The following is a 26610-nucleotide window of genomic DNA, read 5'->3' on the forward strand; positions in this document are numbered from 1 at the left end:
TAGTTTTAATTGCATGTTACATTCAAAAACCCACCGCGTTCCTTCCACACACAGTTGCATACATACATCTGTTTTTCTGCAGTCTAGGACAAGGAAAGCAACAGACACCTTGTAAATGCCTTTCACTGTCATATATTTACATATCATCGTCTGTACATGGCAACAAAAAGAAAGAAAACTCTTAAATATGATCAAAACGTCAGAGGAGTAGCACGATACGACGTATGACTGATTGTATGTGGTTTCCATGTAGTTTCCTTCCACAAAAAAGGCATGTGCGCACGGCACCATCATAAAAAGTGAGTCACGATGAGACGCGGTCGGTTAAAAATGCCTCTTCTTCATTCATATTTCACAAGATAAAACTCTTCCTTCAGCAGGGTTGTGGGTGAGCTTGTTTTTTTTTTTTTTTTTTATTCCCCAGGTTTTCCTTCCAAAATGCACAAAATAGTACAAAAAGACAAAATGTAAGGTAACCAAAGTGATTAGAAAAATCAAAGTAAAATGTGCTCAGTGCATTAAGACTCTTCCAAGAGGGCAAAGAATAAGTGGAGGAGTTTGCCCCGTTTCCATCCATGTGATAAATAAATTCACATTGTTCCAGGCGGACAGTGAGAGGGAGGGCTTTGACCCCAGTACAGTGAGTCAACAAGACCGGCAAAGAAATCTGATAGATTATAGCTTGTGTGAACTCAAATAACGGAGTATTTTGGCTTCTGAACGCATCGTTGTCTGGTCGATTATTTCTTTCAACGAATCTTCCGACTTATTTTCACCTGCTGGATTTGCCATCCATCATGTTGTGGCTCAGCATGTCAAATACACTTTAAATGTAGGTCACAGTCTGAACTTTGCCAACGCTGATTGGCATGACAATTAATCATCTAACTTAGGCCCTGTGCACACGAGCCAAAACTTTGTTTTTTCATCCTGGCGTTCCCCCCCCAAAAAAATTCCGTCCACACGCCACTATGAACACGAGGCCTAAAAGGTCATGTCGTACATATGCCAGGCCTTTAGGGGTGCTGTGACTCGTAAAATATGCCTTCTACTCAGACTTCTAGATAACACTGACTTGTATATGTCTGTGCTCCTCCTCCTCCTCGTATCAGTAGCTAGTACAGCACGACATTGCGCATGTAGTCCGTGATTCTTGTGGTTACTAGATGACATCACAAACCTCGGTTGGGGTGAAAACCTGTTTTCGGGCTCATAAGATGGCGCCCGTATGGATGATCAGCCAAAAACGGTGCGTTTACGTGAAACAGCGTTCTCGTGTGGACGGCCTCTAAGAAAACAGTTAAATCATACACAAATCCTTTTTGTTTTGGATCCACTGTCCACAACAGAGGCAATAACTAGTTTCATCAAACTACTTTCAAAATGACTGGAAGTGTTTGTTGTTTAGAGCCAGATCAATAATAGAAATAGACATTTCGTGGCACTGAAAGAGCTCATGCTAACTTTAATAAACTACTGCTACAGCTTTGTGTGTAGTTTTTGAACGAGGCATGTTTTTTTAAATGACTTGTTTTGTTTTTACAAAGAGTGTGTTGGAGTGTGACTGGAAGTGGACCCAGAAAACCTTCTGTAGCAGTGCCACTGTTAAAAAGTATCTCGGAAGTCCATCAAAGAAAGAGCTTTGATTGCAACTTCCCCATACAAAACTGTAAAATAATCATTTTAAGGGTCTGACGAGTGGGAAACCTAAGTTTTAATGTTAAGCAGTTTCATTCGATTAATTAAAAAAAAAATTACTTTATAGTATTTCTTTGCAACAGACCTCCGTAGGCTGCTTTTCAAATAAAACTTTATTTTTATTGAAATTCGTCATTTTCTACATTTGTTTTGGAGGTAAATGTAGATATTGATTTCCTAACTTGCATAAATCGGTCTTTTTAACTGAACTTTTTCAGTGTCCGCAGAGCTGAAGGGAACAAAGTGAAAGCAGCCACAGTAACCACCTCAATGGAAAATAGAGCGGGTGGAAATAAACAGAAGGTCCCATGAGAGATTGTGATCCTCATTTGTTTAAAATGCCACGTTATGGATCCCTCACACCTCGGAGTGTCACTTGCCCGGCTGAAGAAGCAAACATAGTCTCACACACACACACACACACACACACACACACACACACACACACACACACACACACACACACACACACACACACACACACACACACACACACACACACACACACACACACACACACACACACACACACACACACACACAGTGTGGATGGCCTGGCACGGAGCACAGGGGGTCAAAGCTTTCCTCCACCAAAACAGTAAAGCAACAGCGGACTTCTACAAATCTGGAAAACTGGAAACAACAAAAGTGTGTGTGCTCAGTCAGCTCCTCCCAAACGGGCTCGCACTAGGAAGACTATCGCAGGTGTCTGCACGTCGAAGCCATTCTGCTATAAAATCCGTGGATGGACGACTTCAGTCCCGCCTGCAAGCGATGTGCATTTACAAAACGTGTTCATCTCCTTGGCTGAAAGTCCGACCGTGAGTCTGTCCTGACCGAGACAAAAACAGATGAGCAGATCTGGAGTTTGGACACAACTCTGTATTAGCAGACCTCATGAAATCCTTCCAAGGACAAACGGTTTACAGGTTGAGAAAGGCCAACGGGGAAACTGTTGTATTGCAGTTAGAGACAAGCAGAGAGTGTTTTTGCAGCGAAGCGTTGAGCCTAAACAAGGAGCGATGATCTCTGTCGAGCCGTCAAGATCCTCGGTGAGCGGCTGCAGCCGACACAGTCCTGTCTTTTTTTATCCCCCACCTTGGCATGGTTTTTGACACTTTGATCTCAAAGTCAAAGGCAAACAGTGTTGATATATGTAGTCATATAAATAACAAAATAGTACAGTATAAATATAAAGATTTTGTGTGTGTGTGTATGTGCATGCACGGCTGTAAATGGTGTTTGAGCGTAGAATAAGCGCGTGTGTGTATGTGTGTGTGTGTGTGTAGTGTGAGCCAGTGTTAGGACAGGAAAGTGGGGTTAGAGGTGAGGCTTCCCCTCCCCCACCTCGTGGAAGAGCGAGGTGTAAAACTCCGGTTCCAGCTGCTTGTTGCGGTAGCGCTGGACGATCTCAGTTATTTTCTGCTTCCGCCTCACGTGAGGCGGGTTGTACAAGTCACTTTCCAGACGCTTCCGCCGGCACACGTTGATAACCGTCTGACGCACCAGGAACCCTGGAAGAGACCACAGAACTCAGCAGGATGCAAAACCACCAGTACGAGATCAACTGGCACAGTCTTTAGTCTTCTCCACAAGTACACTATGGAAAGTTGAGAATAATCCTGTTGCAAGTGAAAATGCACAGACATTTAGGACTATAGCTAAAACTATGTAGAAGAGACATTTTTACTTAAAAAAAAAAAAAAAAAAGTATTATTTTCATATCCAAAGTTTTTATATTCAAAGCTAAAACATTAAAAAAGCAAACTTCTAAAAACTCTGAAAGACGTTTAAGTGAAGACAAACTGGGTAACACAGTGGCTCACTGTTGCAGCCTACTGCAAAAAAGTGGGATTACAGTGATGAATGTGAGGAATGGATGAAATCAGAGGAATCTGGACGGGTTTTTACCGAGAGCTCTGCGGCTGACCACCATGCCGTCCACCAGGGGGATCACCATGCCGAACTTGCCCACAGCTCCGTGCAGCCGGATCCGGAAGAGTCCCGTCTTCAGTGGGTGGATGAAGATCAGAGGAACGTCTTTTTCTAGTAACCCCGACCTGCAACAAGGACAAAGTGAGGAGACCGTACTGAAAGTTACGTAAAGTTAAATTGGATGGAAAAAATAACTCTGGGAGTTTTTTGGGGGTTTGTTTTGTTTGTTTGTTTTTGGTTTTTTTTTAAAACCTTTTGCTTCCTGGTGCTTTCTACCTTTGTATCCTAAGGGGAGCCATTAAAATTGTTTTATAGAGAGAAACACTCACATTCAAATCTAATAATCCCAGTGGAAACAGACGAAATTAGAAAATCTTTCAACAAGTGTTTATAGGATTTGGGGGGTTTTCAACATATTCACTAGCCGGAAAGGCTTTTCTGTTAACTCTGAGTGATTAAGTCTGATTTTTACTCTACATAATTGACACCCAGTCGTATTTGAAGAGAGGAGATCACTTTTTCAATTGTGTCACAAATTTAATTAATTGCCACATCCAATCAGATGGCAAGAAGCATCATTGATTACATTTGATTTAATCTAACCGAGCTTGATTTGAATTGCAGTCTTTCAAGTTGACACCGGCCTCATACAGGTCGTCAAAAACAACACATCAGAATAACTTTTCACCCATTATCACAGCTCTGCCACACTTCCTTTTTTCAGCCTGTTTTTGCATGCTCCCCCCGCTTTACTTCCTGTTTTGCTCGGTACATCAGAGTGCATTTGGATTTTTGCAGAACTGTTTTCTTTCTTCTTTTTTGCACCTGACAAAAAAACCGCCCCATGAACCGCGTGTGGCTGCACGGCGCTGCGAGTGTCAACTTCTGCATACCTGCAGGAAGTGCTGTTGCTCATGCTCGCCTCCAAGCCCGTGCTGGTTTCCGCCAAGAGATCAGACAACGGGAAGTTCTCTGAACACACAATAACAACAACAACTTTTTAATTGGACACTTAAACAGTCTTTCAGGTCATAGAGGCTGGCTTATATCGCCTTGAAAAAGAGTTTTTATAGATAAGGTAGCTTGGGCAATCTTATTGCCTCTCAAAAACATTTACTTCTTTTTACTTTCTCATTGACAGACTTGCCACATTCGAGTAGATTGGATCTGATCTGACAGAAGTCTGTCACAATTGATTGTTTGAAGTCTTCTTTTTCCTCCTACACTATACAAAAAGAGTACCCCAGAGTAGTGTTCTGGAGCCACTCATTTTTTTAGCTTGTAAATTAATGATGTACATAATAGCAACTGTGTGTGTAATACAATTTGTCAGTAATGAAATTAATGAAGGTTGACTATGGCTGCAACCAGACAACTCACTGTGCCATAAATCATCTGAGACTTGCCTAACTGTGACTGATGAATACCCAAAGTCTTTGAGATGGCTTTGTAAGCTCTTCCAGCACAACAATTTCAGGCTTGGTTGCACATGGAGACTCCAATGGGAAATTTAAGGACCAACTATGGGATGAACACTTTGTGGGTTTTACATGCGCAATTCTCAACTGGATCGTGATTAACATCATTTTATTTGATTAGCAGATTCGCCCCACAACAAAAAATGTACACAATGGCTCAGATCTTTAGCCCAGGTCGAGCTTCTCGAACACATATTTGTGCTGATACCTGAATAATATAAAGAGCATTTGCTTACCGATATCATCAAAGCGCTCCACCCACACCACAAACACCTTTGTCTCAGGGCCCAGCTGAGGAAACGACTTTCCAGTCGATGATCTCTTCGTCTTCACCAAAGGACTCAGCTACAAAAAAAAAAAAAAAACAGGATAAAAAAAAAAAATGTAAATGAGGCTCAATGCTGTAAGCATGGAGTTTCTATGTCTACACACCAGCTAAACCTCACCTTTTTGGCAGACTCCAGGTTTTCAGAGTGGTTGGGGAACAGTTCCAGTGTGAGATTGGGTTGTTTGTGGATGCTGGGCATGAGGTCTGTGTTGGTATCTGCTTCGACTGTAGAGTCACTGTGCACTGATGAATCCTCTGTGAAACCAAAAACGGGAGTCTTAATGAGCTTACGTTCCTTAGTGGGATTTTTATATCTGTGAATTTGAATTGTAAAAGAAACGGACCGGAGTTTTCTGTCAGAGACGGAACAACAAAGGCGATTTCAGTCAAGGCGTCAGCGTAGTACAAGACCTTCTTCTCTCCGTTGAACACCGAGCCTCCCGTGTCCTCTGGAGTAGCTGCTTCTTCTACAAGGAGCATGAACTCAGTGAGCAGCTGTTTATCCAGAGTTTCCTTCAGCTCTTCTACAGCTGGTCGGTTTGTGGCTCACCTGCATGTTGTGAGTCGTTGCTTTCGGAGCAGGAGTTCAGGGACCAGCTTCTATCCAGGTGTCCCGTCCAGCCGGGGTGGCGTCCCACGTCCACAGGCCAGCCCAAGGACAGGATGAACTCCAGAAAGTGTGGCTGGACGCTGCTTGATGACTCCACATTTCTCAAGATCTGAGCAAGAAGTGCAAACACAGACCCACAATCATACCAATCCCACAACTCAAAGCATTCTGCATCCGGCTCGTATTTCCTCACCTCGGGGCTGCTCTTCTGTCCGGCCCTCACGTAGAAGATGAAGACGGTGTCGAACGGTCGGCAAGGCAGCAGGTCCAAGTAGCTGACGTCTTCAAAAAATCCCGGCAAAGACGACTCCAGGCCGATCAGATGAGGAGGTAGACGACTGTTGTTGGGTTCCTATTGATAATAATTAAAGCGAGAACATCAGTAATCAATCAGCTCAAAAATATAATCACAATCAAAAACCTGCCAACTAAATCTAGCTGATCAATCCAAGAGTTATTTTTGGGTTTTTTTACTCCAACAAGGAAAATCATTTTTACGAACCTTAAGTGCCTCCAGGGACAGAAAACCAAAGTGGGAGAGGAAGAGACGTGCAGTCTGGAACTCCTGCGAGGGAGCAGGGGGCTTGCAGTCGGTCTGTGGGTCGGGGAAAGGCTTGGACTTCCAGATTTCCTCACTGTGCCTCTCCAAGGCGTTCTCGTACTCCATCTGCTTGCTCATCAGGATACGAAGCTTGTCGTGCTGCACTTCCAGCTGAGGAGGCAGAGGTGGGATACAGCTTACTCAAGCGATTTAGGAGAATGTGGGGAGCACAAACAGCCCACCCACCTTGTGAATTCAAGCATCGGCAGACAAATGAGAAGTCCCACAGCCAAAAGAGCTCACCTCACAAGGTTAATCTAATCATAGTGTCATCTGTGCTTTAAAACACAGGGATGAATAATTCACTTGAGAATACAAGTGTCAAATCTCTCGCTATTCCAATTCAAAGCAACAGTCCTTTAATAAGACCAATCTTTAAAGTATAAACAAAACAATTCAGAAATGTTACACTGATAAAAAATTTTCAGTAGATTAATTCATTTACTTGCTGTAACTTATTTCTGGTCCTGACTTTTCACGTTTGTGATACGATCTGTTGACATGCGATAATTACAAAGATCACCATTTGATCACTGCTATACAATCAGATCACAAGGTGATACAAGCTCAATACATCATTTTCAATCAGGTTTACTTTTATCACTGTTTAGCACACGCGACTTTGCTCTCCCTTACTGACGAGCAGTTGTGCTGCGGAAGATCATTAGATATCAGGTGTGATATGTTTCCTATCACTGTATAAAGGGTCATATACTCAATGTTATCAGTATCATTGCAACCCTTATAGTTAGTAGTTGGTTTGGAAGGCATTAAACGGTTAAAATCTACAGGAAATGTATAATTGGTGATCCCCAAAGCTGGTGATTTGATTTCGGACAGACACCCAAATTAAACTTTACTCTCACAACAGCAGCTCATGTGAGTGCAATTACTCTGCAGTGAATTTGTCATTCTGGAATATTCCTGCCAGGCCTGACAACACACCTGAGCTTGTACGATAGCAAACAGATCCAATGAATAATGCACTGCAGCAACAATCGGTTTCATTTCAGACCTGGAGAACAAATCCACACATTCACTATGCAACATGTTCAACCAAAAGCTTTTCTCTCACCTCCTTGCTGACGATGTCATCGAGGTCGGGAATACTGACGTCTGCCTTGACGAGGGGGATCTTATCCACCTCCTCCGGGAAAGGCCTCTGCTTGACGTTATACTTGATCCCCACGTCGTTGTTCGGTGTTGGACGGCCCTCAGGAACAAATACCTGCTGTGGAAGCGGAGAGGTGGCCAGAGAGAGAGAGAGAGAGCAGAGCTGTTATCAGAAGAACAGACGTTCAGCTCAGCATGGCTCTGGGACACAATAGAAAAAATATCGCTCCGGTGATTGTGGTTTCACACCATTTCCCAGCACTACGCAGAGACCTGGAATGTGACCTCACCCTCTGATTGGCCCGAGCTCCTCTCGGCTGATGGAAGAGCTGCATGGTCCAGGCGTGTCTTCCAGCAGTCCCTCGAATCAGAACTGTAACCGATGGACTGGGATCTGAGGAGGGGACAGGCATTTTCATCTTTTCAGAAGAAATTAAATGATCCATGAATTATATGCTTTACATTAGTGCTTTATAAGTGGAAGGCCACTATTCATACATTATAGAGGCATAAATATAGTCATTTTAATGCAGTTTCTACATTGTAGATTAATGGTTTCTAAACTTTTTCTGCATAGAGTTCCAAATGGTGACGTTGATGTCTCAATTGCAAAATATTTCCAGATATACTGACCATCACAGATACAAAATCTAGTCTTTAAACTCAAAGCAATGAGCAGTCTCCAAAATCTACTTTCAATTCCAATGTCGTTTTAAGGTTCTCTTTCATATGTTTATTTATTTATTTTTAGCCCAGCCTGGAACCCCTTTTCTAGATCTGTACTTAAGTAGTTTTTTCTTGGTCTTTTACAGACATCATCTTCAGTTTCATCATATCATTGAAATCTCACTATCTTGTAGCCTCACTTGTGTGTAATTTCATTGTCTTGCAGGCTATTTCTTATCCAAACCTCACCTTCACAGTCACACAGCAATCCTAGAGAGTACATAGGAACTTAACATTATAGAAGATCAAATTGTGTGATTTTTTTCCAATGTGTGTCAACATATGTTATGTTGAAGGTACTGACTCTGCTCGTTGCCAAGAGGTTGCTCCAGCATGGCCAGGATGACGGAGTTGTCAAGGACAAAGTAGCGGAAGTTACTGGCTCCCGCGGCACTTAGTCTGGCGTAGCGGATGAGGGTGTCTTCGTTTAGCAGGCTGCAGGTGGAGGCAGGCCCACTGGGAGAAGGGAAGGCCCCCAACACCTGCATGATACTGGGAAACACCACGAGATCGCAACATAAACAAACACGAAGAAACCGGGCCAGTGTGCAAAAACCTATTTTATTTTATCGGAGTCATCAGAGTGGAGGTTCAGCTGGGGAAACCAGGATAGATAGTGGTCCAGACACCCTCAACAATGATCTGTTTTAGTATAAGCAGTCTTCATAGTGGAACTGTCTCCGGAGAGGTGATCAAGCATTACTCATTCTTTCCTTGAATAAAAACCTCACCAGGACAAAGTGGCCTCGGCGGCGTCCTTCACTCTCATGGATGCTGGGTTATGCTCCTTTTCTCCTTTATGTCGGACCTCCTGCTCCTGTCTGGACTTGCTGCCAGAGATTCCCAGCTCCACGATCTCCAACACCTCCACCAAACAATCCTGGTCCAGAAAAACAGCAAGTTGTATTTTTTTCCCCCCATCAAAACTGACTAATGTATCAAACAATGGACAATTTTGTGTTTGTCAATAGCAGTGGATTTAATGTAGATCAACCTAAATTATGGTGAAATAATCCCAAAAAAGTAACTTCTACATTGCCTTCTTGCTCTACATGTGTAATCAGCATCATTACTGTACCTTCTCATCCAACATGTCGGGATGCTCTGTGAGCCACACACACAGAAACTGGAAGGCAGCTACGATCATGGAGTGCAGGTCTCTGGACTGGAGAGGCGCTGGACGGCTGCACTGGTACACAATGTAGCCACATATGGAGCTCACGGCACGTTTACGGTCTGCAGAGTCCACTCCCACCTTAACCTGATGAAGGCATCCACATAAACACAGGAAAAAACACATTAGTTTGCTACCGAGAACCATTTTAAATGCTTTATAAACACGTCGGATACAAACTTCAGGACCCGAGCAACTGGTACTGATGTAAAGTTTATCGGATGCCAGTCTGGCATTTCGTCTTTCTGACTCTGAATCACGTCAGGAGCCTGATTTGTACATTTTATAAGGGACTTATTTCAGATAATGTTTTGATTGGACATTTGGAAATGTATACACATAATGTTATTTATTTCAGCCTTTGACAATCCGTGATTTAGACAGTGGAAGCTCTATGTAACAGAGAAGAGGAACTAAAATACCATAAACCTGCCATCTTAAAACGTTGCTTGAGGTCAGCTGTTGTAGAAGTGTTACATTTTTACTCAACGTCACAGTGAGTCTCTTGTGACTTCAATTAATCAACGTGACTTAACTTGGCTTCATGTGTGAAAATATCAGGAAAAAAATTATATAAACAAAAATTATATACACAAACAAAAATATATAACAAGGATGGACACTTGTTGATATTGGAAGACGTACATTATACGCATGACTGTGCATAACTAAACTGAATTTTGTGGATTTGAGGCCAAATGTAGATCAAAATCTCTTTTCATGGCAAATAAGTAATATGGACTGAATAGATTATCTATTGTTTATGTTGGACACAAAGGTTTCAGTGTGCCGTTTAGCCTAGAATAACCTGTGTGTGTCTGTGGATCTGTGGAACTCTAATTAGATTTATATGTGTGTAACAGACTTTGTGCATGTGTAATTAGATTTGTATGTGTGTAATACGATTTCTGTGATGTGTTTGCGGTGTGTGTGCCTACAAGGAGCTATAAATATCTGTCTCCACCTTCACCCCAGGACAGCTTCTCCCTGGCTGGATTTCTACAACTGGATTTTGATTCTCTTCTGCCAAGAAAGAATGTTCTCTGCAACATTGGTTTTTATTGCCCACTCTCTTGTCTCACAGGCTCACCTTTGTAAAGGCTCATGGTAGAATTAAAGCTGGAAGGTGAATGCTGTATACAAGGTTTTCTATTGGGCTCATATATTTGTGATTTGATTCTAACCTCACCACACGTCTCAGGTAAGATCACAGACTTTGTACAGCATCTGTGCTTGTTGCTTTACCTTGGCGAGGCCGGCCAGCAGCTCCAGAGCAGCCAGTGAGATGCTCATGTCCTGCCTCCACTGGGAGTTGAGCCTCTGCGTGACCAGGTGGATGCTGCGCACCAGCAGGCCTGCCGCTGTATCTGGAAGAGCTAGACCATATGACACCCCGAAATACCAAACACCGCAAAGAATAGCAAAGCAAGATTAAGGCAACCAAGCAACAAGGCAGCATACAGCAAAGCAGCTTCTGGAGGAACAGTTAGCAGATATTTGTTAGTATAGGCAACATGCTTTATAAGAGTTTAATCAGCACAGCACACAATGCATGACATGGAAAGTTTATAGAAGAGATAGCAGCAAATAAAAGACTGAAAACCGGGGCTGAGCGATGTCAACTGAGAAAAATTATAGTTCAATCACCAAAGTAAATTACACAAAATCCCTGTTTTTAACGGTTTTAAGAATAATGATCAGATTCCGTAACACAGCCTTAAGGCTTCTGCTGACCTATGAATTCATTACTGGCTACACTGTGTGACATGGAGTTCTTAAAAGTTGAATACAACAATCACTTGTTTACACACGGTCACTTTCCACTGAGTCAAAGGAGATAAACTGCAGTGAAACAACAAATGCACACGTTGTTTCATCGATGTATAGTGCAGAAAGAAGCTCAGTATGGAATTGCACCGTTAAGATGGACTTGCTCCAACATTATTCTTTCTTGGGAATCTGCAAACTATTGTTTTTGTGCAGCTTGATTGTGACTGGAACTCATGAAATCACATAATTTAAACCACAACTAAACGATTTGTTGTTCATTTGAAACATCAGTTACCAGTATCAGTTAAAATACTTTTTTTGTCAGTCTGACGATGTCATTCAAAGCTTCTACCTTAATTAAATTAGTTCTTTACAAATGTGCTCATCATTAAAAATGGGATCATGTGGAAAATGAGGATGGTTGAATGTCTGCACAATACAAGTTAAATATGCGATATGTGATTATTTGTCAAGTGATGAGATATAAATTGCAATAAATATACACTTAAGTACATAAAATCACATTTTTGTTAGATGCAACTGCTTTGTATTTGCGTTCCTTTTTCTGATCACATGTGTCTCTGCAGTTCTCACTAACAAGTGTTTACAGAATTAGAGCAGTTGCGGATTTTGTTGTTTGATCATTGTGCAGTCAGTATTTTTAACACTTATTGTGATGATAATCAATTGGTGATTAAAAATGCGTCACAATCATACATCATGCAGTAGGGCGTGAAGTCTCTCTTTCAACACTCAACTCTTGTGTTTCCTGTGCTGCTCTGATCCTCACAACACAAAGCCACAGTCTTGCACTCGTATCCCACAGGAACCAGGGAAGCTCCCCTCCCCCCCAGTATCCTTAGTTACCTACAAGCAGCTCAGTGTACAATGTAAACAAATTTCCCCTGGTAGCACTCAGTGCTACATCACTCAGACTTCGCTCAGCCCTCAAGAGGAAATACTCTGATTGTTGTTGCAATCAGACAAGACACTGCATATAATTCACCACCAAGCCATCCATTAACAGCAAACCAACACTGTTATCACCTACAAAGGCATTTTACCCAGCGCTTCTTAACTCTGCACACCACTTTAACCATGTTAGCTATGAAAAACACAAAAGCTCATTGGGCATGTTGCATATTTGCATTAATCAGCGAGCACATTCTGCTCGTTATCCCCATTATGCATCGTCTGGTCAAACATGTGGTTATTGTGTTAATCCTAAAAGCACAATGTTGTCAGCCTGTATGTCATACCGTAGTCTCGCAGCAGAGCCTGTGCGGGGCGCTCAGAGTCCGGGCTGGTGGCCTCTGCGCTTCCTCCGCTGTTGAAGCTGATGCCGCTGTTGGTGCGACTGTGACTCTGACTCCTCGCGGTCATGTGACTCCCATCTATACTCCCCTGATAACACCAGAACGCAGCAATCTGGATGTCAGATTCAGACTTTGAACATGATAAAAAATAGTTTGTGTAGTGAGCAGAAGCTTACCGTTTCAGTTTGTGCACCTATGGACTCTAACAGCGCAGAGTCTTGAACAATATTCAGCATTGCACCTGAAAAAAAAACAAAAAAACATCAAAACAAAATGTAAATTCTAAAGTTTTGGGAGACAAAATTGTTGGATAAAGACTTTGTCAGCATATACCGAGGATGAGCTGTGTGTTAGTGGGGTCAGTCTCTGTCTGCAGCGCTCCTATGAGGACGTTGACAAGACGGAGCCGCAGGGATAGAAAGGAGACGGGCTGGTCATGAGGCCACCCGTCCTCCTCATTAAACTTTCCCTCCAGCAGAACCTGGATGACACAAACACAGTGTATTTAAGAAATAGAAAACTACTGAACATCAGAATACAAATATAATTTACTGTCATTGCTTAAGGATGAGAAAAAGCTGAGGAATAACAAAGAATGAGAGCCATTTATGGTAAGCTCCATCACCCAAAAGTAATAGATCACATTATGAGGTGAATTAAAATATACATATAACACATCTACCTCTGATTTGATGTTTCCAAAGTGGTGTGGCAGAGGCAGCATGGCCAGCAGGATATTGATGGAGGCTCTCCTCAGGTCAGTAGGATTTACATACATTTTGAATTTGGACAGTTCCCTACAAATGTGCAAGAGATCAGCATGAGAGTGACTCTTGTATCAATGCATAGCAGTCACCAAAAACACCCACAAAGAAAAAAAAATAAATAATTGAATCACTGAACTGGTCTTACCTGTCTGGCACAATTGTCTCCAGAGCAGCTATGAAGTAGGGCACCACCACATTGATGCCCTTCAGGTCGGTGCAGAAGAGGGAGGAAGAGTTTAGAATGATAGAAGCCAGAACCGGTCTGCAGATGAAATCGGAGATTTGGAGACCCTGAATCAGGACCATGTAGAATCTGCAATGGAAAAAGAAAAGCATATTTGAAATTCAACATAAAGGTTTTAGCAAGTGCAAGATAACAGCTAGAAGATTATATTTCCAGGAATGATTGAAGTTATTAACTTCCAACTAAATAATGTCATTTATGTGCAGTGAGGTTTCAGAGATATTAAACAAGAACAATATAATCAATATATTCTCATGAACACCTGAAGAACTTTATTAATTTTTTTATTAAAAAGGATTTATGGTAGTAAAAGTAATAGCGATAGTGCAAAACCATGTGGGTAAGGCCCTGTTCATACCACAACGTTTCGAGTGACAATGCATCGTTTTTGTATTTTCGTTTCAGAAAAGTTTAGTGGGTGCTGTTTGTTTTTGTAATGAAAGCACTCACAGATGCTTGCAGAGAACAAAACGTATTAAACATTAATGGCGAATACACAGATATTCATATGGACAGATGATAAAGATGGATTTTTATTCCAGGTTACTCTTAACTTTAGAACTACCAAGTCCCAGAATAGGGACTGGGAGTCATGACACTCTGGAGGGAAACATTGTTGTTATTGTCCATGTACTCACGCATGTGACAAAGAATTATTTACATCGACCTTGGTGTTCATGTGCAGTTGCAGCGTTTCAGAAAAGTTGCATTTTCCTCAATTTCACGGAGATGTACCGATGTAAAAAAGTTGCGTTTTCAGTGGCACTGAGCACCGTTGTTGTGTAAACTGAACTTTACGGTTTTCACTTGAAAATGTCACTTAAACGGGGTCTTAAAGGCACCATGGTTGAAGGTTAATGCATTCGAAAAGCCAAGTGTTTGTGAAATACCTCAGGAAGTACAACATTAAACAAACCATGCATCTAAATGATGTGCTATACGATCTTCACTTTAATAACACGAGTTCCACACGACCCGATATGATCTTCACCTGGACAGGTATACAGGCAGAATGTCCTCTCCAGTTTTCTTGCTACAGAAGATGCGGCTCAGAGTCCCGCAGGCTTCGGCCCGCCCGGCCTCGTAGCTCTCCGGGAACTCGTTGGCGTCGAACATCGGGTTGGAAACCATGGAGTCGGTGGACATTTGGGAGCCCTTCCTCCTCAGCTCCAGGCCCACCTGGGTGGCGATCGCTGAAGAGAGCGGGAGCAGACAAAGAATCAAAGGACCCTGAATTGTAATGCTGTCCACAGCAGTCATGCATGTATGAGAAACAAGCAGACATATACCTACTATATGCATACTATACCCACAAACTTAAAAAAACTGAACAAAAACAACTGAAAGCAACAAAAAAAAAAAAAAAAGCAGACATTTAATCACAACAAGAGAGTAGAATAACTTCACTGACTGCAAACACACACATCCAATAAAAAAAAAAAAAAAAAAAAGGAAAGCTTGACACAAAGAGTTTGCCAAACGTCTTCCACTCGTTACTGGCACCAAGCATGACGGAGTGGAGTGTGCTGCTAATGCAATGTGTCAGTCATTCACAGCTTAGCATTATCCCTGTGTCAGCTCCCTCCATGTTGCAATTACATGACTGTCACTCAAGATTCAGGACATTCACTTCATGCATTGAGGCACCAAATCAATACAAAACTCAAGTGAACTGACAACACAAGAAGAAATTAAAGAGTAACAAAACATTAATGCTGAATTGGAGGGAGCGGGGGTGGGGGGGGGGGGGGGGAGTCTGAAACTAAAACGGAAGGATTAGCGTGACTCAAAGGAAACAAACAAAAAATTAATAAATGGGGTGGCGTTGTCACAAACTGGCAACGTTATGGTCGAGACAGGTGGTCAGTTGGTGAAACCCATTCCATCACCTTTGGAGAAACGCTGAATACGCTGGTGAAATTCTTTTTTTATATATATACAAATATATATATATTTACATGACAAGGAGAGGGAACAGAAAAAAAACAAAACAAACAATGGTGACAATGGCAATGGTCATGAAGAACTCAATCGAAAAGCAGGAAGATTTGTCAAGAGAACGCAAATCAAGTGAGGAAAAGAAAGCTGCCGTTCCTACTTACAAGATTTATAAGAAAGGAGAATTTGGATAAAAGAGGCTGCAAGATAACAGAAATAGTGGAGAGAGACAAAATCAAAGCAGATCCAATATTTCGGGGATCAATTCATATCAGGCATGAATTGTGTGTTTGTTCTCCTCAAGTACATGACTTTTCTTTCTTTTATTTGACCCAGAACAACTCTTAACATTAATCAGACATGGTACACGTGCAGGACACTACACCAAAAAGAGAAAAATACACGGAGAGCCAATGATGAGCCAAATTCACATCCTTTGTAAAAGTAAGTACAGTATGTGCTGTCAGTGATTCCTTTTGTGATGGTTTTACCAATAAAATGGTTGAATGAGACTCTTGGCACATGGTTGTAGCCTATATGCAGTTTTAGCCCATTCTGAACAGTTGGTGGATGCAGAATGGATTAGAATCGGATGGAAATCCCATTCACCACTTCTAACCAAGCCCTACACGAACAGAAAGGTACGTTCCAAGTTTCAGAGAGAATGGTGAAAAAAGGAAAAAAAACATATCCCCACGACAAACGGTGACAAAAGAACACAGAAAAAAAATCACAGAAACTCCACCAAAAAAAACCACATACTCAGGAACAGCGACAGAACACCCACCTGCCCATGCACTAACGCTCATTTAGTGGCCGCTGCGCTTCTTACCGGTCATGCTGGGGTCTCGGCTGAGGCCGCTGTGGAGCTTACAGTGCACCAGGGCGGCGTCGAACAGCCACTGGCCAAACAGGTTGAGGATGCTGTTGACCTTGGGCCGTGCCGGGGCCGGCAGCGGCCGCGACTCCCAGCTGCTCTGGTTGGGGCTGGAGAGGAGGGTCGGGGAGGACGACGTCTGCTGCTGCTGCTGCTGCTGCTGCTGCTGGGAAGCTTTGGTTGGTTGGCTGCCGCTGCCCTGCAGGGTCAGGGGGAAACAGGAAGAGATCTAATAAACGTTGACTCCTTCAATGAAGCAAAGGTCAATTGAGACTGTTTGTGTGGGGGGGTTTTCCTCAACTGTGTTTCGACTGCTTCCTTCAGATCATTTGTAATCTGCCTCTTCTACTATTAGACCGGCGACAGACTGCGATTTTAACAATCTTATAAGTTAACCTATATGCTAACTACACTGCCCCAAATGAATCTGATCATTTTGGAGGCACGACATGAAGTCTGCCGTGTGTTGATTGCACGATACGCAGACAACGTTAATGCCTAAGAATAAAAACATTATAAGCGTGTGCCATCCACCCACGAAAAAAGAAAGAAACTAGCCAAGCATGAACAGAGCCCTCATGGCGTTTATGTGTAGAGAAGGGTTTGGGCTCTGCCTCCTATCTTTCAGACGGCGCCACTATGAAGATACAAATCACTGCAAACCTAATGTTATACCATCATATAAAAAAATTCTGTACTTTTAAATCTTTTTTTTTTTCATCTGCTTTTGTTTTACATTTCAACTCTAACTTCAATCTTTCCTTTACACTTAGCATTTCTTCTTCTAACTTCAATGTTATGACTCTAAAATCTTCTGCTGCCTCTCAAGTCTTTATTCTCAAACATCAGTGTTTAGTTTTGATCAACGTAAACTACATTGCATCTGGAAATTGTTCCTGTATTTCCAGGCTCACTAAGTTCCTAAGCAGCTGCTGCACACGTCAGAGGCTGCAGTACGCAGTGGTTGGTGTACTTTACAGTGTTTGTGGGACTTACGGTGGAGCTCTTGCTTGCCGTTTTGGTGACCACCGCGTGCCGCTGCTTGCGGCTGTGAGGGGGCGTGGTGTTGGTGATGGACGGGGGCGGAGACATGCTCATTCTGTTGACCGGGGTGGGCGGGGCACTGTCGGCCCTGGGGCGCGATATACCTGCAGACAGGAGGGTGAAATGAGCTGCATGCGACGGGGCAAATCCTCTAAAGTAAGAAACCATGAGCGACATTCTGATTAGCCTCAGAAAATGTGAGAAAAAAAATTTTCACCACCACTTTTTCGACAGACAAAACTGACTTTGGGTAAACACAATCAACAGAAGCCTTTTCCCTAATGTTAAAGCACAGAAACAAAATCGAGTTCAGAGTTGATCAACGGCGACAGTCATTTGTAGACATGCAAAGACGTCGGTTAGACACAAATCACCAATGATCGATGTGAATACATCTTGATTGACTTGTTCAGTGTTCATGATTGTGGAGCTGAGCGGGAATGTCTGAGAACCAGTGCAAGACAAACCCCAGATGTTAAGATCATTGAAACCCTCCCCTCGATAAAACAAATCCACCAATCTGTCGCACGCCCATCATCACGACGTATCAGCTGATGTGTGTACCATGAGAGAGCAGCACTGGAGGGAAACAGAACACCCTCTCTCGCACGTCTCTCTTTTCAACACAGACACCTACGGCGCAAAGAGAAAAATACACACCGACATGGTTCTACTCAGGCATTTTGACCGGCAATTTTTGAATTACAACGGAAACGCAGAGACAACTGCTGGAAACACAAAATCTTGGATTAGTTTCGCACATTTCAGCATAGAATTTATTCTCCGAACGCAACAGGAAGTCCCTCAAACATGCCTGTGTCCACTCAAACTCCTCCGTCTCTTCATAACGTAACTGCCCTTACATTTAATTTGTACGTTATTAAAAAACTGCAGCAAAAGTATCAGGATATCCAAGAAGCACCATAAACAACAACGCACGCACCAAGAAGAAAAGACCAAATGCTTTGTTGTAAAATGGTCAGTGGTGTTTTTTTTTTTTTAATGAGTTTCACTTCCTTGCTTGATCCATCAATGAATGCTGTCATACATACTGATAAAGTGTAAAAATGTTTTAACATGCATAGTAATGGATGGATCAAACAGATTTAGTTTTAACTTTGCATCCTCTTACCCAAGAAGGCGTCGACGAGGCAGCTGACGCCCCTCATGGCCCTGAAGAAGATCTGGGGCAGCTGTTTCAAACAGGGATGCAGGACCACCTCGTGGGGGATGCCGCTCGAGTTGAGGAACTGCTCCTGGAACTTTGGGGTGGTGCTCACTATCGCGGGGTTGCTCAGATCCACGGGGTTGCTGAGGACGAGCAGGTACAAAAGATTACATGTGCTGAAGGGCAGAGAGGGGGAGTGAATAAAAAGATTATATAAACACGCTGACAGAAAAAAATGAATCAGACAAATGAGATGACAACTCTGAAACATTGAGAGAGACATGATTTTCTCGAGGAGAAATAACGAATCAAACTAAATGAGTGAGCATCACGCAGTAATACCGATTTTCTTTTTAGAAATTCGGTTTTAGGATTAAAATTAATTTCATTTGCATTTGTGAACACTTTAGTTGGAAGAGCTTAGCCATTAGCCAGGAAGTGAGTGTGATTTTTAGTAATTATAGGACAAGTAATAAAAAATTTTGCTTTTTTTCCACAAAAGATGAGCAGACAGACAGACAGACAGGGTACTTGTGTATTTGCACACATCATTACACACAAAAGAACAATCAAACTGTCAAAGTGAGATTTTGTACCTCTGATTTCTAAATTGTAGCCAACAGGAATTGTGTTACGTTTAATGAGTGAAGAGAAATCCATCTATGTGAGATTTTACGTTGAAAATTGCTGGATTTCATGTGGGAACTTCCTGTCTAGCTCCATTGATTCGACACAACCTGACAGCACTTCTGTCAAAGAAAACACTTCGGAAATCAATAAAGTAAAATTCCTAATTTCTGTCTGTTTTAGGAACACTTAACTTGTTGTCGGAATTCGTGTTCCGAATGAGAAAAGTTTATGTCAGTTGGTACAGGTACAATTCTTCAGTTACTCTTCCACACAGCTACACGCGGTTCCCCCCATTTCTTTATTTTCTTCAACATATGCACTAAAGTCAGAGCAACTTTCACCTGAGCATGTGCAGAAAGCGGTACCACGTTTGTGCCACGCAGTCGTTGTCCATCTCTACAGGAATTAGATTTGCATCTTCGTCAGGAACTTTGAAGGGAGGGAAGGACGGCCCGTGGGTGAACCGCAAGAGTCTGAAAATGTGAAGTACGTAGAGATTTAAAAAAAAGAAAGAAAAAAAAAAGGCTGTTGTCATCACTAAACCATGTCTTGCTTTCTCTTCCACTCTGTGAACTCGGAAGCCAAAGTCTGTCCCCTCAAATTGAGTGATTACTTCTACTGAGTGGTTTTAAGCTTTAAAATTGAATGACTTTAACTTAAAGGGATTCGAACCTGGAGGTCAGAGCGCAGGCCACTCTGCTCCACTGCTCTACTACGGGAGGGTGATGTCTCCAGTTGGCAAGCATCTCCCTGGCCGTCTTCCAGTACGGCGGCGTGGGGAAGCAGCGGGCGCAAGCCAGCAGCCACACCTCGAACAGCACCGCCATCAACTTCTCAGCCAGCTTCTCTGCTACTCCCACTGACGGAGGGGGAAAAATATACGTAGCAGTCACAATTGCTCAGAACAAACTGGAGGGATGAAAAGAAATGGGGCGGGGCTTACCTCCCACCGTCGGCGGTGCGAGTAATGTGTCATTGATGCGAAGCAGGAAGAGCAGAAGCACCTCCCAGGTTTCTCTCACCATGGAGACGGACTCTCTTGCCAGCTTCTGGACTGCAGTCAGAACCTGCTGGCAGAGCCTGATGTGGTTGAGGCTGTGCTGCTCAGGCCTGCGGGGGGAAGAGAGGAGGGGATCAGGAAATACAGCGTGGACACAAACAGCAGGCGGACCGACACGAGAACACTAGACTACTGCACAAGAGAGGGGCGGTGGAATTAACTTCCGTCACGTACCTCGGCACAAACACATTGGAGAGGTGTTTGAGGATCGTCTGGACGTACATATTGGGCTCCTTGACCACAGGCTGAGGCATGGAGTCTCTGGGAGACACGAGCGCCATCATCCAGTCTGTGTACACATCCACACACAGCTTCACGGTGTCGCCTTCCAGCGGGAGGGTCAGGCCAAAACACAGCACCTCCATGGTCCACTTCACCTGCGGTTCAAAGCATCGACTTGCATTGCAGCTCAACCTACAATAGGTTAAGGGTGTGTTTGTGCACCACAAGGCATCAGATTTTCAAGAGAGTTGCAGATTCCCAAGCAGGCGAACATATGGGCCATGCAGACGTTATCCATCTTGTCAATTCTTGGTTGGCCTCATTTATGAGTATTACTGTCAAACCCATATCTATGCTTGTGTCGGATTGAGGACAGACTAGTTGCCAATGTATAAGACCCAACATGTTTTTCTTTCATTAGTTTCGGAAAATATTACATATTGTCCCTTTAAAGCCAACCTGAAAATCTCTTATGTTGTATATTCTTAAACCTATGAGGCAAATTAGGTCAACTGACTATTTTAAGTTGTTCCTTTTCTTTTCATGAAGCAGTTTTTAATGTCTGAAGACAAGAAGGTCTTTACTGATCTTGTGTCCAATAGAAAGGAGATAAAGTTTTTTGTTGTGTTACGTTGAGTCATCTAGGAGCTGGTGGATGGACGCGCTCTTAATTAACACTTTCTAAAGAGTTTGAAATATGAAAAGACTTTGGAGACAATACAACTTTCAGTCGGTTATATTTTAAGAAACAAAAACAAAAACTGGACAAATCCAAAATCTCAATCAAATCTATCAAGTTGCACTGCGGATTTAAAACAGAAGGTGGGAAGGTGGAGGGATGACTTTCACAAAACCAAAACTCGAGTGTAGAAAATGAAAAACAAGCTAGCATGTGTACAAAAAAACCAAACAAAAACACATTAGAAAAAAAATGGTTAATAAATTCTCTAATGGAATTAATGCACAATCATTCAATCATTTTGATTTTAACCTGCACAGAACAGCTGCTGGTGCACTCAGGGGGAATGGACACCATTTACCCGAGACACTGAAATCTTGTACACTTTGACAAGATGACGGTAAAAGCTTTAAGAAGTTGTTGTTGAAGATTTGAGATTAAAGGTTTCAAACCACTCATCTGACTACTAACTGTGCTAAATTTGGACTATTTTCATGAGAGTCTTCTGATAAGGTTTAACAAAAAATGTTTCTAGTCAACTGGAAAATGAGTTGCCAGGTACACCCTGAACAAATACTGGCTTTTCAAAGCCAAACAATGAATGAAATCAGATTAAACAGTGTTCATCCATCAAAGACAACAGTTAAGAAAGGATTCTTTTCTTCTTCTGTTCATGATCCTCTTTTTTCTTTCACATGATAGCCTAAAGTTATCCCACATGAAAGCCTGTGCTTCCTTTGAGGGGTTTCTGTTTTGTCTTATTCCCAGACACTGTTTCATGTGATGTTTGTGGAAAAAGCCAGTAGAAATCCCAGATTTATCCTCGGCACAAATTTCAAAGTAAGAGCAGTCCTTCAGATGTGCCATGAACCTGAGAAATATTGCAGAAAAACATGCCGTCACATCATTAATTGAAGCTGCTGTTAACTTGCCGACGATGTGACGTGTTCACAGACGTTCCTACACATTATCGGGACGTAAACATGGTTTTATTTGACAGCTGGAGTCTATAGGTGTACAATTACCGAGATCAGATCTGAAGCCGACGTGTTATCGCAAACAAATCAAAAATGTCTCACATGAGGTTCTAGCTGCTTACTGCAGGGCTCAGGGTTTCCTTATTCAAAAACACATTATTACAGAACTTCAGAGGGTTTAAAAGATATTAAATATTTCGGTGCGACTCCGAGCCTGTTGGTCTTAAAATGAGGTATGGTCAGGTGGATTGAACCCAGAGCCATGACGCCATCAGCCAACCTAAAACAATCCTTGCGGCACTTGTTACTTTCAGAGGAGGATGACTATCGCCAACGCAGACGGACGGCTCTCGAAGCAAATAATCGCTCTGGATTACACAGCTGGACAGCAAGGAGGTGAATTGTTTGAGCAGTTTAAGACAAGTGGCATCAGACAAGAGCAGGATCTCTGTGCTGACGTGTACCCAAGTCAACGTTGTGATTCATGTTTAAACCATCCACTACAAAATTAGAGGAACTTGCAGAAGTTGGTATGATGTACCTTTCTGAACCGACATAGGCTGTTTTCTGTTCTGAGCATTGGTGCTTTCACTTTCAGCCCCCGGGGATCGTTTTTCTCTGCAGATAATACACGTTTGCTATCGCTGAGCAAGACGTCATTATGGTGGCAATGCAGCGACGTGCAGGGGAAAAGATAAGAGTACAACCCCTTACAGCACCTCATGAACCATTTTTTACACAACATTAAACAAGTAAAAGTGGACTTGGCCCCATTAAACACTTTTGATTCAGCATTGTGAGCTTGGCTTGCATTATTTTGACACTGTTTACACGGCAACGTTACAAGTGAAAGTGTATCATTTTTGCATTTTCATTTTAAAAAAGTTTTGCGTTTACACATTTTGAAAAAAACAACACAGAGAAAAATACTCTATACTACCATAACACTATTATACTACTATACTATACTATTAGAAATAAACGCTAAAAATGGGGAGTGAACATTTGTATGGACAGACGACCAAGTTGGATTACTATTACAGGTCAACTATAAAACTACCAACAGTGGAAGCTTCTCTGCCATCTACACTGAGACACAGATTGAGCATTTTCGAAAAGTTGCATTCCCCCTTCTTTCCCCATTTACACAATGACGGAGTCAGAGCCATTTTCAAAAAGTTGTGTTTTCAGTAGCGCCAACCACCGCTGTCATGTACATGATTCCCAAACTGCAAAGAAAGTTTTGCGTTTTCACTTTCAGACCCCTGTTTTGACTTTTCTTCAAAAAGTGAAATTTTCTAATGTTATTTTGAGATGTTGAGAGACTCTGACGTAATGTTTTAGTTCTATGAGTCGTCCATAACATTAGCCTAATAGCCTTACATGCAGAGGGCTTGTTATGCAAATTATGTGTTTGAATCATTCAACGACTTCAGACAAATCTTTTAAACAGCCAAAAGCTGTGTTTCACTTTAAGGAATTACAACAACTATTGAGCATGTTTATGGTTAAAATCTGAATCTATAAACACAACAGTGGTGGAAGAATGTCTGAATTGTGACAGGAACATGGATATAAATACAAAAGATTCGAAGATGAGAATGAGGAATGAACACATTATAGTGAGATGACAGACAAAATCCTGCTTCCCAGAGCTTGCAAACACTAATTTAATAAGAATCCAGCAGGACAGCAACACAATGAACAAATCTAATTGAACCCGGGCTTCTGTCATGAAGACATTTAATGGTCAAGATGAAATCAGATTTATGATTTGTTCCATTAACGCTGACATATTTATGTTCTAAAGGGGTTGAAACAAGGATATTTTTCATATCTGCGTCATCCGACAATAAAGGCGATCAGTCATAATGACCACAAATAGGTGAAGTGAACAACTATCTGTTTATCTATTAAGTGCATGTGAATATTTAGTGTTACAAGCAGATAAAGAAACGACTATGAAGGTTTGAGCGAGTTCGACGGGAAATAAATGCTGATGGATTTACGACAGGGTAAGAATGTCTCATAAACTGCACTGTGTGTGGGAAATTCCCAATTTGTAGTGATCAGCGTCTATCAAAAATGAACAGGTCTTAGTCTCATCAAGGCTTGTGAGAAGTGAAGGATGACCTGTGTGGTGAGGTCTGACAGAAGTTAAGACTGTTTCTGATTGATCAGAATTCAGACTACATAGAAATGTGACTATAATTGGACAATATGCACAATGTTCGACAGGTGATTCTAATGTTAGAATTTTTGGTTGTATATACTCACGCATATAAACTATTGGATTCTTTGGCTGACTATCTTGTTCTTTCGTTTTACTTCCCTATTTTGGAATGTAGCTTATAGTATGTCAGTGCTGTCTGGATGATGCAGTGTGCAAACAACAAATATGGAGTGCAAATTAATCAGTTAGCATACAAGCAAACAAGGTTTTGTTTAATGATTGGGAATCATAAAAACAAACTCTTCCTCACCTCTTTGTCCGTTTTCAGGATGTTCTCTGTAGCCACGGGACTCACAGCCGTCCCCAGAGGCTTGACCACGGAATTTGCCACATCCGTGCCCACGCTGGTGGGGTAGGTGTGCAGGACGCTGAGGTGGCCCTGGTCACTCTGCACCACCAGCTGCAGCGAGCGCCACTCGGAGTACATGCTGCTGATGTCTAGAGCACTCTACACACACCTCCTGCCTCCACCTACACACACACACACACATACATACAGAGACAGAGAGGGAGAGAGAGAGAAACACAGGTAAGCTTATTATAAGTTGCTTAAGACAGACGTGTTAAATGCTGGTCAAGGAAAGGCTTGCATAATGTTTCTGCTCCAGCACTCCTTAAAATCTAGTAAATGTGTCTGAGAAAAAAGCTCTTTAGAAAGCCTGACCTGAAGCCAGTCATTACAACCGGTTTTGTTGGAGCCTGGAAACATTGACAGGAAAGTACACCGGACTGTGGATCCTATAAAATAATATGTTAAATCATACCTGGTATTCCTACAGCTGTAACAACAATTCTACTACATATATCACTGTGTTATTCTAACAAAAGACGGCTTTCCTCCAATAGTGTCATTTTGATCTCGTGATGTCCATACAAATGATTAAACTTTAACTTGTTGGACTGGTTTTCTTTCTATCACAATGATCTGATGAATATGAGTAGAATAAGCCGAGGGTAAGACTGAACCACAAAACGTTAAAACTGACAAAAGATGAACTCGGCATGAATATAACAATAAACCCCCTGTAAAGACGTAACTGTCGCCAGGATTGCTGCGCACCTTGACAGTAAACAGGACCATCAAACAGCCAAGGATTCATAGGAGCTGCTAACATCACACCAGCCACGTTAAGTTTGCAGACATTATGTGAACACAGATACTGGCCTTTCAGTCAGTGAAGACTTAAGCACACTCATTGAATAAAAAGCCATCATTCACCTCCGATCTGTAACGATCACCAACCAGGAAACGGATCTGGAAGAGGAGCAGCCTGCTAACGCTAAGCTAGCCCTGACATCAAAACATCTGCCTTATCTTACGAATGGCATTATCTTGGGCGAGCTGCTGCCCGGCTTCCGCGATGCCAATCTGTAATCCGGAGGACGACAGGACGCTACGGTTAATAAATAGAATAAATCACCGGTTTCGTGCGCTAACTTTTCAGTTCTCCAAAACTACGCTGCTAGCTAGCGGGGCTAAGGTTTGCAGCGCTAGCCCGCTCGTTGACATTAGCTCGCTGAGCTGGCTGTCATTTGCACTCACGAACCCGCTGACTTCGCACGGACGCGAAAGCTGCTTTTTATTCACCTGAACTGGCTGGAAATGTTGTCATAACAGAGGTCTGGAATGCGGAGTTTCTGCTTCCGATGTGTCCCGGTCTAAACCACAACAGCCTCCATCTTCGCAATGTCAAGGCTTGACGGGCTAACGGGAGCCTGGAGCCGCAGGTCAACGCCCCCTACAGGCCGCCACTGGGAGTGCACTCAGAAGATGCATTCAGGCACTCAGGGAAATCCTTTCAAAATATTTTATATCCCCGAATAAGATGCAAGGATAATTCATGCTGCTGATATTTACACCAGATACAAACTGGAAAACAAAGCTATATGTTCATGTAAATATTGCAAAGTTAATCAAACGATCTGAGTATGTGCTTCTCATATTTTGCATATTTTACTTGCTCAGTTTGCTCATCTCCCTACTTTTTAATGATTGTTTTACCGTCTTAAATGCATCACAAC

General features: G+C 42.4%; 1 protein-coding gene across 2 annotated transcripts; it reads right to left on the reverse strand.

Moving 5' to 3' along the window:
- ralgapb (Ral GTPase activating protein non-catalytic subunit beta) lies at positions 1 to 26278 on the reverse strand. Of its 2 annotated transcripts, none has more exons than XM_080496651.1 (30): positions 26177 to 26278; positions 24839 to 25059; positions 20652 to 20854; positions 20361 to 20527; positions 20090 to 20276; positions 19759 to 19890; positions 18752 to 18930; positions 17572 to 17723; positions 16531 to 16774; positions 14752 to 14953; positions 13662 to 13829; positions 13432 to 13546; positions 13083 to 13230; positions 12926 to 12990; positions 12693 to 12837; positions 10909 to 11030; positions 9568 to 9750; positions 9221 to 9369; positions 8794 to 8981; positions 8054 to 8157; positions 7726 to 7878; positions 6552 to 6761; positions 6243 to 6401; positions 5990 to 6158; positions 5784 to 5906; positions 5558 to 5694; positions 5348 to 5456; positions 4527 to 4605; positions 3610 to 3758; positions 1 to 3212 (listed from the first exon to the last, which is right to left on the reverse strand). In XM_080496651.1, the coding sequence occupies exons 2-30, from the start codon at positions 25013 to 25015 to the stop codon at positions 3019 to 3021; spliced, it is 4512 nt and encodes a 1503-aa protein (XP_080352777.1). In that variant the 5' UTR covers positions 25016 to 25059; positions 26177 to 26278; the 3' UTR covers positions 1 to 3018. The 2 variants fall into 2 exon arrangements, with proteins under 2 accessions (XP_080352777.1, XP_080352776.1); XM_080496650.1 differs by having other exon boundaries at positions 7726 to 7881.
- Positions 26279 to 26610: the final 332 nt, after the last annotated feature.

Source organism: Blennius ocellaris (genome assembly GCF_963422515.1).
Source record: "Blennius ocellaris genome assembly, chromosome: 5".
Classification (NCBI taxonomy): Eukaryota; Metazoa; Chordata; class Actinopteri; order Blenniiformes; family Blenniidae; genus Blennius; species Blennius ocellaris.

Excerpts from the sequence above, each read along its gene's own strand:
- ralgapb (XM_080496650.1), bottom strand. The coding sequence starts at position 25,015 with ATGTACTCCGAGTGGCGCTCGCTGCAGCTGGTGGTGCAGAGTGACCAG. Across the intron at positions 20,855-24,838 it reads TCCTGAAAACGGACAAAGAG|GTGAAGTGGACCATGGAGGT; the intron begins GTGAGGAAGAGT and ends TTTGAACCGCAG. Across the intron at positions 20,277-20,360 it reads CGCACCGCCGACGGTGGGAG|TGGGAGTAGCAGAGAAGCTG; the intron begins GTAAGCCCCGCC and ends CCCCTCCGTCAG.